The following is a 13,524-nucleotide window of genomic DNA, read 5'->3' as shown; positions in this document are numbered from 1 at the left end:
GTCAGGTCTGCACCCAGCTCTCAGCTAGGAGATACCAGAGGCAGGATTTGAACCCATCTCTCCTTCTCTAACACCGAGGCTCTTTCCCCTGCAGTAGGCTTCTCCCAGATGCTCCTCAGAGCCAGCCCTCCAAGGGCTAAGCAAACCCACGCTGGGGACAACTTACAGCTTGCAGAAGCAGTGGGACCTGGGTGCTGGGGAAGACTCTGTGGTCAGCTTCCAGAAGGCTGTGAAGGGGCACGCCAAAAAGGCCGGAGTCTGCAGAAGGCAAGAAGAGCAGAGGGCGTGTCTCAAGAATAGAATCAGACTCATTTCTTTGGAGGACCAAGCTCTGGAGAGAGGTGGAACACATGCTCTCGGCATCACAAATGGTAGCATCAGACATGCCACAGCACAGCCCTCTCCCCTGGGTAAGGAAGAACTAAAAGGAAAATGTCCTGCCACCTTACTGTGAGCCAACAGACCTGGGTGGAGCTGCCTCGCTCTGCAGGACCGGGCCAAGACTCAGGGGTCTCAGCCATCCTGGCTTAAGGTTGTCCCTAAACAAACCCCTTCACTGTGTTCTCTTCTGCTCTTTCTTCCACCAGCCTTCTTTTCTCTGACCCTTCCTGACACCTTCCTAACCCGCCATCCCTGTCTCTGAAGAACCACAACAAAGCCACAAATGCATGATGGGATACTGAGAGTGATACAGTCGGATGAGCACACACTAAATGGTAACATATGTCCAGAACTTAATAAGAACTGGGTACAGCAGCTCACGCCCGTAGTCCTAGCACTCCAGAGGCTGAGGCAGGTGGGTAGAAAGCTAAAAGCCAGCCTGGTCTATGTTTTGTGAGATTCTGTATTAAAAAAATTTTTTTTTAACTTTTAGGCATTCAAACTGTTAGATATAACAACTGTGGCTGTGTTTTGTACCAGAGAAAATATGGAATAAGACCTGTCCTCTAGTAGGGAAATGGTTAAATATACTACAGTCAAGGGAAGGAACATAGCATAATGGCTAAAAACAATGACCTTTAACCCACTGAAGGCATAAATTGAGGAAGACATTAAGGGACAAACAGGCCTCCCACATTCATGGGTTAGCAGAATTAATATTGTAGAAACAGCTATAGTACAGATTATCAACATCCCAATGACACTCTCCTCAGAACTAGAAAAGGCAACCCTAAAATTCACACAGAAGCACAGAAGTCTCTGAATGGTCCAATCAAATCCCGAGCAGAAAGAGCAGCACTGGAAACCTTACAGCACCTGATCTAAACTACACTACAGAGACATGGAGACAAAATGTCAGACGGAAAAACAGACCCACAGACCTCTGGACTAGAACCCAGGAATAAAGCCACACAGCTACAGCTGCCTGACGTTTGACAAAGACTGAGAAAAGAATCTTCTTCAACATGTAGCTGGGTTTCACATGTAGAAGAATGAAACGAGCCATTTCTTCCCCCCAAATAAACTCAAAATGCATCGAAGACCCTAACATAAGACCAAAGCTCTGACATGTCTAAAGAAAAATACCACAAGACAATGACACAGACAAAGATGTTCTGGAAAGGATTCAAAGAGCAAAAACATAACCCAAGAATTAACGGACGTGACTGAATGAAATTTTTTAAAAATCCACACAAAGAAGGGAACAATGCCAGATAGTCATCTACAAAGCAAGAGGAAAGTGTGGTCAAACTGTACATACACCAGGGATCAATATTTAAGATACCCAAAGAACTGCAAATATCGAAAACCAAAAAATCCAAATTGTGCAATCAATAACAGGATAACACACCTTATAGACAATTCTGAAAAAGAATACAAATAAATAATAAAATTTGTGGGGAAACTTCAACCTCTTTACTCATCAGAGAAATGCAAGTCAAAACTGTACTGAGATTGCATGTCACCCATTTGGAACAGCTGTCATCAAAACTAATGCATGCTAACAAGTGCTAGCAAGGATATTGGGGGACTGAACCCGCATACAACACACTGCTGGTGGGAGCCCCTGCTGGTGAGGCCACTGTGGAAAACTTACTGCAAAACAAAACAAAGCAACAACAAAAACATACATACCTGGAGCTAGAGAGGTTGCCCCACAGTTAAGAGCACTTGTCTATCTTGCAGAGAACCCAAGTACTCAGCACCATGTGGGTGCTGGAAACCTTACTCCAGTTTCAAAGGATCTGATGCCCTTTTCTGACATTAGCAGGGCACTGCATACACATGGTGCACAGACACACATGCAGGCAAAGCATCCATATACATAAAGGAAAAATAGACCTTAAAAAAACCTACTACAGGACTCCAGGAAGACACCCACAGGAAGTGAACCAGCAAAACACAGACACAGACACTCCCACGCCCACGCCCACATTACTGCACAGTACTCACTATAGCCAAGATACAGAACCAGCCTAGATGCCCGTCAGTGATGTGTGGATGAAATTATGGTACCTGGATGTGATGGCAGGTTTGAAGGGGCAGCCAGGCTTCTGGCTCACACGCTCACCTGGGCCTTTCCACTTCCTGCCTTTGCTTCTCTTCAGGTCCAGGCCCAGGATGTCATAGAGTGCTGTCAGCTCGATCAGGGCCAAGGGAGGGATCTTCTTCATGTCCCTCGAAGACAAGTCTCCTATCCTGGTCACGCCCAGTCTGCCTTTGGGAATTCTGAACCTCTAGGGTATGTGGTAAAGACGGTTTATTAGGAGATGTGTGGGATGGTGTGGTAAGGGTCACCAGTCCATGGGCGTTTGAGTGGGAGAAGCACAGCGTGGGTAGAACCCCAATCAGGGGCCACAGCGCACTCAAGTCTGAGCTCTGCCTCTTGCCACATGATGACCTTTGAACCCAGTTCTCCACTGGGAACTGTAAACAGCGCCTGCCTCAGAAGACCTTTGTGGGCCACACTGTGTCAGGCTCAAAGCTAGCAAGGCCACCAGATGAGGTTGGTTTTGCAAGCTACAATCCAACCAAAGGGCCTGGAAGAGAGGGCCCACCCATGGGCCTCTTATCATGCTTCTGTTCTTGTCTCTTGTTCCTCTCACCAATGCTTCTGCTTCTGTCCCACCCCTTGGCCTAGAGAGTCATAGCTCCTCTTCCTGCCGGGAGCAGGGGTAAAGACTGAAAAGATGAAGGCTGCTCAGCTGCTCCACCTAGAGGACACTTTGGAGCTCTGCAGGCAGCTTTCAGCACTGGGGCCAGCAAGAGGGACATGTCTTCCGGCTCCTCCTGACCAGCTTGATCAGATCACCCTCCAGTGTCCCATTAGAGCACCCAAAGGATCTGGAAGATAGTTTTGGGGGAAATGTATGCATGTATAGTATACATGCATGTGTGTGGGTATATCCATGCATGTAGGTATACACATGCATGTGGAGGCCAGAAGCTGAGTCAGGTGTCTTCCTCAATCAGTATACATGTATGTATGTATGTATGTATGTATGTATGTATGTATGTATGTATGTATGAGGCATGAATGTATTATGTGTATATATGTATTATGTATGTATTATGTATGCACATATTATGTACGTATGTGAGTATGTATGTACGTATGTATGTATGTATGTATGTATGTATTAGATAGATACAGGGTTTTACTATGTAGACCAGGCTGGCTTTTAATTCACAGAAATTTGTATGTTTTTCAGATCTGAGTGCTGGGATTCAAGGTGTGAAGTACCACACCTATCAATCACTCATCGTTTTATTTATCGAGGCAAATTTTACTCCATAGCTGTATTTTCTAACTATGACTAGGCTATAGCACATAAGCCATGTGATCCTACTTCAGAGATTCAAATGCTGACTTGCACTTTAAGTCCGACACTCAGGAGGCAAAGGCACTCAGGACTCTGAGTTTGAGACCAACCTTGTCTACTAGCAGAGTCCAGGCCAGCCATGGCTATGTAATAAACCTGTCTTTAAAGTGTGTGTGTGTGTGTGTGTGTGTGTGTGTAGAGGTCACTGCAAGTGGGAAGCAACCCCCTTAAGTGGTAGAGAGTAGTGGTCAGTGGGTGGACTTGGAACTGGCAGCTGTGGAAGCCAGGTTCTAGCTCCTGTGCCAGCTGGCTCATTATTTTATACCTCTCAACTCACTTCTCTTTTGTATGCCCCAAACTGAAGGCATAATGGTATACTCATCTCCCAGGGAAGCTGAGACCACAAGCATGTGTGCAGGAAGCCTAGGGATTGACGCCTCCAGGAGGTGGCCCTCTGTAAATGATCCCACGGTTATTCAAACACATCATACTGTGGTCAGTGAAAACCTCCCTTGGTAACTGCAGGGCCTGGGAAGACTGTGTCCCATGAAAGAAGTCTGAATACTGCTGTTTGCAGGAGGGACTGCTTTAAAAGGGTATAGAGGTGGGGGTGTGCTTCAGGGAGTGGAGGGTTCTAGACCTTATTTGCATGGAACCTCCCACAGCTACAAAGATCATATTTTTATCACTGCATACATTACTGAGTTAAATTTCAATCTTTTTGTTTAGTAGAATGTATTTAATTTTTATTTGTTTATAGCCTGTGTAAGTGTGCTTATGCTTGTGTGCATATATGTGTTCTCATGTAGTCTCATGTGTGTCCCTCTGTGTGTAGGCATACATGTGCCACAACATGTGGTAGTCAGAGGACAACTTGGAGTAGTCTGTTATGTCCTTCTACCATGTGGGACCAGACACTGAACTCAGGTTGTCAGACTTGGCAGCAAACACCTCTGTCCACTGAACAATTCCACTGATCCCCATTCCTGGTCTCTGACACCCCAAAGCCACCCAGATAACAGCTGCAGGAGGAATCAGGTGAATAAATGACCCAACAACTTCCTTGCTAGCTTCCTGGCAGCCTGGCTGGTGTGAGGAGTTGAAAAATGGGGTAGTACTCAAAGACCTAGGGCCGGCATCCTCACCGGCAGGGATTCCTTGCCCCAGGCAGTAGTGCCTCCTGGGGATGTCCAGGTTCTCTGTAGAAGCACTGCAGCTTGTTCAGAGTAAGCAAAGTCCATGTTGAAGACCTCCTCCATCCCAGCCAGTTCCTGTGGTCCCCCAGGCTCTGCAGGTCCTTTAAAATGAAAGCAGAGAGACGGGTTTGACTAGGAAGCAAGTTCTTAAGATAAGGACTCAGGCTCACTGTCCAGGAAGTGATGTTCTCCATTCAGCCCACAAAAGTGTTCATTTAGCTACAGATTTTCTGGACTGAGGCCCGAGGGCCTGAAGGCAGTGGTCCATTTAGGGAACATCTTGTCCCCTTGGAGTTTCTTCCTGCTACCCCTGTGCAGGGAGGGAGAGGAACCAGAGGAAGGTGCAGAGATGAGCATTTTCTTGCTTCACAGAGAGGCTGAAGCAGCCTGGACTCCCAGGGCCCTGAAGAATGAAGCCCACTTACTTAGGGGAGATGCAGAATCCCCAGAATTGATCTTGGTCCATTTCATTCCTGAGTCCCCATTCTCTGGAGCTGCTTCCTATACAAATTACAGAAATACCCAATTAGTCCTGTGGGGAGGTAATACACAGACCCTGAGAGATAAGGACCATTCACAGGAAGAGCAACTGAAGCCCAGAGGGGCTAAGTTACTTAGCCAAGATCCCACAAGATCTGAGTGGATGGGAAAAAACATGGGGGCCTGAGCGTCTAGCTTTGAGCCTGTTATTTTAACCACAGGGTTGTGTCTTAAATAAGCCCAAAGCTTATTGGGCTTCAGTGCCAGTAGAACATGCAAATAACAATCAAAAGCATTATGTTTGTATTGGTAATGACTTTGACAGAACCTCAGCTTTCAAATGCATCCAGGGACACGGTGGCAACAAGCACATATGCACTGGGCAGGGCCACACACAAACACCCCCACCCAGCATGGCCACATGACACACTGGCATGCAGAGAGGCACATGAGAGCCAACGTGACCTCACAGAAGCCCTAGAAAAATGACATCTAATGGCCCTTACCCTTGAAGAGAAGACCCCAAAGATATCCCTGACGTCTCTGATGGGTGCCTTCTGTCGTCTTCGGGCCGAGCGGGCATAGATGTCTAGCCGACGGCACACCGCAGCCACCTGGGTCTGTGTCAGTGTAGACAGGAGTCCCTGGTGATCACCGTCCAAGCCCAGACCACCAACAAGGCCTGACAGGCCTGTGTCCTGTAGCCACTGGGATTCAGTGTCCCCTTGGCCGACAGAGGGAGAACATCAGATAAACATATAGAACTCCATGTGTGGCTTAACTACACTCACTAATGTAAGCCTCGCATAAAACCGTATGTTCATGTGGACATGAAGATTCTGCAATACTCATATTGAGGCACGTAATTCTCCCCAGGTGAGAACTGGGAGTGCTTACAGCATTGGCCAGCATCCAGATTTAAACTCGTATGAATGGACTCTTAGAGACAGCAAGCCAGGGAGGGCCCAGACACTCAGGTTCTGGAATATAGGCACAAGACTACTTCCACTTCCAGTTCTGGCAAAGACACCAACCACAGGGTCATGGAGGTCCAGCCATGCATAGCATGAACCCTTTTTTTTTTCTTTTATTCTTTTTTTAAAAAAGTTTTTTACATTCATTTGTGTGTGTGCGTATGCATGTGTGTGCACATGAGAGTATAAACCACTGTGTTTGTGTAGTGGCCAGAGGGTAACTTACAGGACTCAGTTCTCTCCTTTCACCATGTGGGTCCTAGGGATTGAACTCAGGTCCTTAGTCTTAGCTGCAAGCCCCAACCCCCCTTTTTAAAAAAGGATTTATTTATTTATTTCATGTGTATGAGTACACTGTTGCTGTCTTCAGACACACCAGAAGAGGACATCAGATCCCATTACAGATGGTTGTGAGCCACCATGTGGTTGGTGGGAATTGAACTCAGGACCTCTGGAAGAGCAGTCAGTGCTCTTAGCCACTGAGCCATCTCTCCAGCCGAGGGGTGGTGGGTTTCATTGTACTGTTTTTGTACACACTCATCATTAAGAGCTCTTAACCACTAAGCCATCTCTCCAGCCTGGACCCTCTTTTTTCAAGACCTTTATATGTTGCTTGGGTTTCATGCCAGGATCCTATAGCAAAACCATGCTGAGACTATAGCTTTTGGTCCTGCCTGCTGGGACTTTGCTCCAGGAACTTAGGCCAGGGGCTAGGATGCTGCATCTAAGCCACCAGCCCTGGCTACCCTGATTTGGTGCTCTTCAGACCACCCTGGGGAGACACTGCTGTGTTGTGGGGGAAAGAACCAAGCATTCACCAAGGAAGCTGTGCAGAACTGCAAGAGGGCTAGCCTGGACACATGTAGTTGTACTTCGTGTGTTGAACAGGTTAGTCCAGAAGGAGCTGATGGTTTCAAAAATAACTAAATAAGGGCCTGGGGAGATGGTTCAGTGGTTAAGAGCACTGGCTGCTTTTCCAGAGGACCCCAGCTTGTTTCTCAGCACCCACATGGTCTTTAACTCCAATCCCAGGGGAGCTGATTCTGTCTTCTGGCCTCTGTAGGTACCACATGCACATGCTGCACAAATAGACATGTAGGTAAAGTGCCCATACACAGAAAAATAAATAAATCTTTAAATACTATCAGTGTCTGTAAGATATTCTAGCATATCACTAATAAAGGCAATCAATACATTCATATAATGTTCATATATATTTAACTATCTACTAAATAGATAGTCCCCTTAGTCACCAACAATACTTTTAACTTTTTTGGTTTTTTTTTTTTTTTTTGTTTTTAAGCTTGAGGACAATTTTATTAGAGCTTAAAAAAAACAACTCAGGACAGGAAACCCTCAGCAGCTATCCAGAAGGGGGGGGGAGGGAGAGAGAGAGAGAGAGAGAGAGAGAGAGAGAGAGAGAGAGAGAGAGAGAGAGAGAGAGAGAACACCATGCTATTTGCATTAAGCTGGCACAGAGATCAGCCTTGGAGGACCAACAGGCACACAGTAGAGACAGGATGGTAAGTACAAACTCCCAGAAGAAGCATGCTTAGGCTCTGGCCAGCATCCAGAAGAGACAGAAGAAAAGAAAACGGTAACGTTTAGCCTTTGAGAGTCCTGACTCAAAGGCAGGCAGCCTCAGCAGAGCTTTTCAGTCTCAGAATGGAATTGTGAGAGAATTCTGTGTGCCTGTGAAAAAACCCCAAGAGAACAAAGCAAGGGTCTTGTGGTCTCAGTTTCTTCAAAACATGGAGTTTTTCTTAGAATGTGCTTTCCTGCCTCTCCCGGTATAGTGGATAGGAGTCGTCCATTTCAGATTATCCATTACAACTGGCTAGTGTTATTTGTTTATATGCTTCTACGGAAGAACATGTTTTTGCCACATGCAGCTTGTCCTTGTGATTGTACACTTTCCTCGTGTGACTCTTCTTAACCCTCAGAGTATAAATTATCTGATGCTCTGGATAAAGTGAGCTAACGCATGAAACTTTACTCTGCCTTTTTTGGGGGCTCCCTTCTCCCAGGTCCACCTACCAACAGGAGCGGTAACCAGCAGAGACTACCTTAAGGCTGTTGTAAAGGAACAATATCCATGTAAGCGGAGTACTTGCCATCACCTGCCATACATAGAAGTTAAGAGGAAAATGAAGCACAGAAAGGACCAGCAGGAGCAGGGACAGGAGAGAGCATCAGGTGGCTATGAGAAAGCAGAATGATGTGCGTGTACAAATGCAGCACAATGAAACCCATCATCCCTCAGCTGGAGTGGTGGCTCAGCGGTTAAGAGCACTGACTGTTCTTCCAGAGGTCCTGAGTTCAATTCCCAGCAACCACATGGTGACTCACAACCATCTGTAATGGGGTCCAATGCCCTCTTCTGGTGTGTCTGAAAACAGCTACAGTATATTCAAAATAATTAATATAAATATTTTATAATCTATATTATTAATATATTATATATAACACTTAATACAAATATAAAATAAATAAATCTTTTTTTAAAGAAAGAAACCCCTCATTCCTATACTAAGTTAGAACGATCTACACAATCTACACAAGTTCTTTGTTTATTTTGTTGTCTGAAGAGGCTCCAGCCTTCTAGCCTTCTGACTCCAGCCCCTACTGGGTTTTTGATGTACTTGCTGGCTGCCATATAAGGCAAGCAAGCCCATCCTGTATCCACCTCTGGCTTCACCAGAGATCTGCATTTCTTGGAGCCCCTGCACCAAGAAATCAGCATCAGCCTGTAAAGACCTGAACATCACAAATGCCCCATTTTACCAACCAAGGCCAGCAAAGCCAAGTCAGAGAGTTTCCACGTGGGAAGCGCCATCCCGTCACACCCTCCTTACTCCCTCACTTGCCAAACAAGGAAGGATGGGGCATTGGGAACATGGCCAGATGTTCCAGATTCCAGCACGCAGGCTGAAGTGGGAGGGGCTGGTGATGCCCTGGCCTCGTGGAAAGTGGATGACGGCCGGGTATGAGCAACGGTTATGGTGAGGCTGAGGCATGAGAATTGTAACAACAATGAATAACATCGGCCAGGAGTCCAGGGGTGGTCAGAGTTCTGTAGTATAGAGGAAAGCCAGGTAGAATGTTCTGAGCTCAGCAACTAGCTACGCCCAGATCATCTTGTAGGGTACCCAGACAAAGAATATTCTAGAAAGAGGAGGCAGCAAGGACAAAGGCAGGGGTATGCTTTCATAGTCAGATACGACAAGGAAGCCTCAGGGGAGAAGAGCATGGTAGAGTGACAGACTGGAGGATGAGGCAGAGACAGGCCCCAGGCCAGTTCTGGAAAGGCTTGTGAGCTAGGGGAAATGTCATCCCACCGAGAGATGGGGTCTGACTCCCCTCCCCTAGACTGTGGGTGCACATAGGATGATGGGAAGCACAGAGCAATAGTGGCTATCTTCAACGGCTGGCTGGGAGCTCGCATCCACTGTGGCTCTGCCTCAGGCTTTACTCTTTAAACCCAGATGTCATGATGTGAGGAGGCCTGGACCCCACACAGCCACTCAGAGGCAGTCTAGACCGAAGCCACAAGTATGGGCTGTCACACTCGCTCCCAGACATGTGGGTAAGAAGTCTTTTGAGATGACTGAGCTGGATGGCCTTGGGCTTGTCATTGAAAGAGATCCAGCTGAGTCCTGCCACCCCCAGAACAGTGTGACGTGTTAACAATGGCTTTTGATGCAGTTACAGGGACACATGGCTGCTGGTACCCTGAGAGAGATAGGGAGTTAAGAGTATTGTATAGAGTGTTTAGACTCTATAGAATGTCCTCAGAGACTGTCTGGGATCTCCATTGCATCCCAGTGTCTAAACACTTGGCCTGGCAGACAAGAGGCACTCCATATATATTTCCTGAATTAGTTCATCAAATGGGAGACAGACCGATGGGCCTTACAGGATAATCCTTTTTAACAATGGCATAGAAAACAGATGAAATAAAGAGACTATGGCAGTAGTCCAAGCAGAGAAGAACTCTGTGCTCTAGATCATGTGTGGGCCCTGACACGTTGCTTCCCTTGGAATGAGACCTGAACATCGAGCTTGCAGGCCCAGCTAGCCTCACCTTCTTGGAGCTGGTTTCTGTCTCCACCACAGTCCTCCTTCTTCACTTCGGCCCTCTGTTGGATCCATTCCACCTCCATCCAGAAGTCATCCATGGTCAAGCTCTCTGCCCAGGACAGCCGGGAGTGGGTGCAGTCAGCAGGCCGTGGCTTCAGAGGCTGCTGCTGCAGATTTGTGAGGCCCGGAGAGGGGCCAGGGCTATGCAAGTAAAAGGAGGGGATTGGTCAGGGCAGCTCAGCTCTTGCAATGCCAGGCCTGGGTCTGTCCTGAAGTTAGTGCAGCCCCAGATACCAGACACTGGCTCTCAGCAAATTGACCCGTGACGTTTTTCAGAATCCTTGGTCACAAGCAATGCTGCTAAAGCCAAAGGCAACTAAAGGGCCAGAGTGCTCCCTTAGCATGGCCAACGGTCTTTGTTTTGTGTGATGGTCAGTCTCAACTGTCAACTTGATAAGACCTAGAGTCACCTAGCAGAGTGGCCTCTGCAGCCACAAGAGATGGGGGTAGGGTCCCAGTCCCAGACTGTCATGACCCAGACTGTGAAGGTTGGGAATTCCTGCATCCCATCCTTGACACTCCTTGTCTTTCTACACAACATGGAATGATTTTGCACTTTGAACAGTCAGATAACTCCAGAATGAGACAGAGTCTGGTTCCTGGTCCCAGTAAATGACAGCTCAGGTCTACCAATGAGCTTGGGTTGATGTTTCTCCACTCCCATCAGAGCCAGAGAGACCTTGGTGCTAATAGTGCCCCAAGTACTTACCCTGATGCCCACCAGCTGCTAGACCTTTAACTGGCCCTATCAGGTGAGTAGGAGGTTCCTTCTCACCCTCAGGTTCCTCAAATGGGAAGTGAGTATATCTAGAAAATTCTATAACTGTTTGAGCTTAGTATTGACACCAGGCAAGATCCCTCCACGTCTCTGGTCCTTCTAATGAAAACAATAAACATCTTTAAGCTTTAAACTGTCCAAATTGCCGGGCAGTGGTGGCGCATGCCTTTAATCCCAGCACTTGGGAGGCAGAGGCAGGCGGATTTCTGAGTTCGAGGCCAGCCTGGTCTACAGAGTGAGTTCCAGGACAGCCAGGGCTACACAGAGAAACCCTGTCTCAAAAAACCAAAAAATAAAAAAATAAAAAAAATAAATAAACTGTCCAAATTAAAACAAAACAACTCTAAGTGCTCAATTGAAAAAAAAATCACGAAGATGCTGTTTTACAAAGACAGGAGAGATCTGGGCACACAGGAAGAGGACTGGAGATCAGAACCCTAGCATCCACATCAGTTCTAGGCCTGTAACCCTGGCACTCAGAAGGCAGAGACAGTGGGTCCCCAGGGGCAAGCTGGCTAACTAGACTAGTCAAGTTAGCAAATTCTGGGTTCAAGTGAAAGATCCTGCCTCCTTTTATAAGGTAGAGAGCAACCAAGGCAGACACCTAGTGTGTCAACCTCTGACCTCCACACATACAATGTGAAAGACACGTCCCCACCCAAATAAAAACAAACAGGCAGATAATATAAAATGGCAAAGGTTAAAGTAGAAGGATGTGGGAATGTGGGGATGTGGCTCAGTTATAGAGTGCTGACTTGACATGTAAAAGGCTGTAGGTTCAGTCCCCAGCACAGAACACACACACACACACACACACACACACACACACACACACACACACCGAGGAGGCAGAGGGTGAGAAAATGAACACAGGCTGGGCAAAGTTGAATGAGCGATAACAAAGACAATGATCCCAGTACCACTTTTAGATTAGGATGCATTCCAGGAAGGGAGAACACATTCAGAAAGAACTTACGACAGGAACTGTCATGCCTGTAACTGCATGGAAACCTAGCAAAATCCAAACCCAGCAACCACCCGAGTGCTCAAGCTCCCATAGAAAACTGTGAACTCGGTGACATGGCGGGCCTCTTGTCTAGCTGTCCCACTAAGCACCTGGCGCTACAGTCACGGTGTTTAGACTACTGCAGTGTATCTTCCTAAATTATGGAGGTGAGATCTGGGACCCAAGGTCAGCTCCATGGATGCATGACCAACCATACACCACACCCAGGGAGAGTGTGCATAGGAAATTTTCATTCCTGGCTTCATGGTCTGCTGACATACTGGGATTTAATATTTTATTATTTTAGCCAGGGTCTCATGTAGCACAGGTTGGCTTCAAATTCACTACACACCGTAGTTCAGAATGACCCTGAACTTCTGGAGTGTTGGAATTACAGGAGTGTGCTACGGCATCCAGCTTTCTGTGGTGCTGAGGATAAAATCCAGGGCCCTGTGCAGGCTGGATGAGCCAGCCCTAAGGGAGACGCACCTCCAGCTCCGTCAGCTTGGAAGTTCAATTGTTCCTGCACAAAGACCTCCACACTCTTTTACACATGGCTTGTCCTACCTGTACCTCAGCTCAGGCCCCTGGCTGTGCCTCCCCCTGTCGCTGAGTTCCCTCTGGAGCTGTCAGTTGTTCCACCCCTAAACTTACTCAAGTGTGACAAAGGGTGAGTGTTTCCGGGCCTGGAGGAAGAGTTGAGGGCAAGCCATTTTCTCCCAGCAGAAATATCCTAACTGGAGATCAATTCCCAGTTAAAGATAAACTTGTCTGCTGTGCTGGTTGTGCTTTTCCAGATGCCCGGAGCCAGTTCCTCCCGGGAGTCTGTTTGCATCTCCTGTTAGCACACAGCTCTGCTCGTAGCTGCCTCTAGTAGCATTGAAAAATTTCCCGGCATGCATTAGTGTGTTTTCCCGACACTTGGAAAATTGGAGCGACTAAGCCCAAACAAGGGCCAGCCTCCGTGCCACCTTTCGCTAGCTAATCCGGGAGAGGGGAACAGTCTCATGGTCAATTTTCTGGGAGGTCAGAGAGGGCAAGTGAAAGCATGGGAAGAAACTGCCGCACAGCTACAGTTTCTGAGGTTACATCATGTTGTGTGGCCATGAGTCCCCTTTTAGCAAGAAGCAGCACGTTTAGCCCAATCATGGAATATGCTTGGAGCCTCCCAACAAGCCTTGGTTTG

At 47.3% G+C, this 13,524-nt stretch overlaps 1 protein-coding gene across 4 annotated transcripts in view; it reads right to left on the bottom strand.

Annotated features, from left to right (window-relative positions):
- The window catches only part of Arhgap40 (Rho GTPase activating protein 40), a 35,859-nt gene that overhangs the window by 11,916 nt on the left and 10,419 nt on the right, over positions 1 to 13,524 (bottom strand). For 3 of the 4 annotated variants that reach the window (XM_076930152.1, XM_034495572.2, XM_076930154.1), the window contains exons 2-7: positions 10,499 to 10,695; positions 5,947 to 6,164; positions 5,386 to 5,461; positions 4,910 to 5,061; positions 2,513 to 2,678; positions 167 to 258 (exon numbers count right to left, since the gene is read on the bottom strand). In XM_076930152.1, coding sequence (XP_076786267.1) covers positions 167 to 258; positions 2,513 to 2,678; positions 4,910 to 5,061; positions 5,386 to 5,461; positions 5,947 to 6,164; positions 10,499 to 10,695 — 901 coding nt within the window. Of the gene's footprint in view, positions 1 to 166; positions 259 to 2,512; positions 2,679 to 4,909; positions 5,062 to 5,385; positions 5,462 to 5,946; positions 6,165 to 10,498; positions 10,696 to 12,992; positions 13,135 to 13,524 lie in introns of those variants that run through there. The other variant, XM_076930153.1, reaches the window with a different exon arrangement.

The sequence above is a fragment of the Arvicanthis niloticus genome, chromosome 2 (genome assembly GCF_011762505.2).
Source record: "Arvicanthis niloticus isolate mArvNil1 chromosome 2, mArvNil1.pat.X, whole genome shotgun sequence".
Classification (NCBI taxonomy): Eukaryota; Metazoa; Chordata; class Mammalia; order Rodentia; family Muridae; genus Arvicanthis; species Arvicanthis niloticus.
The sequence above is the reverse complement of the archived record's forward strand: the minus strand, read 5'-3'. Positions and strand labels throughout refer to the sequence as shown.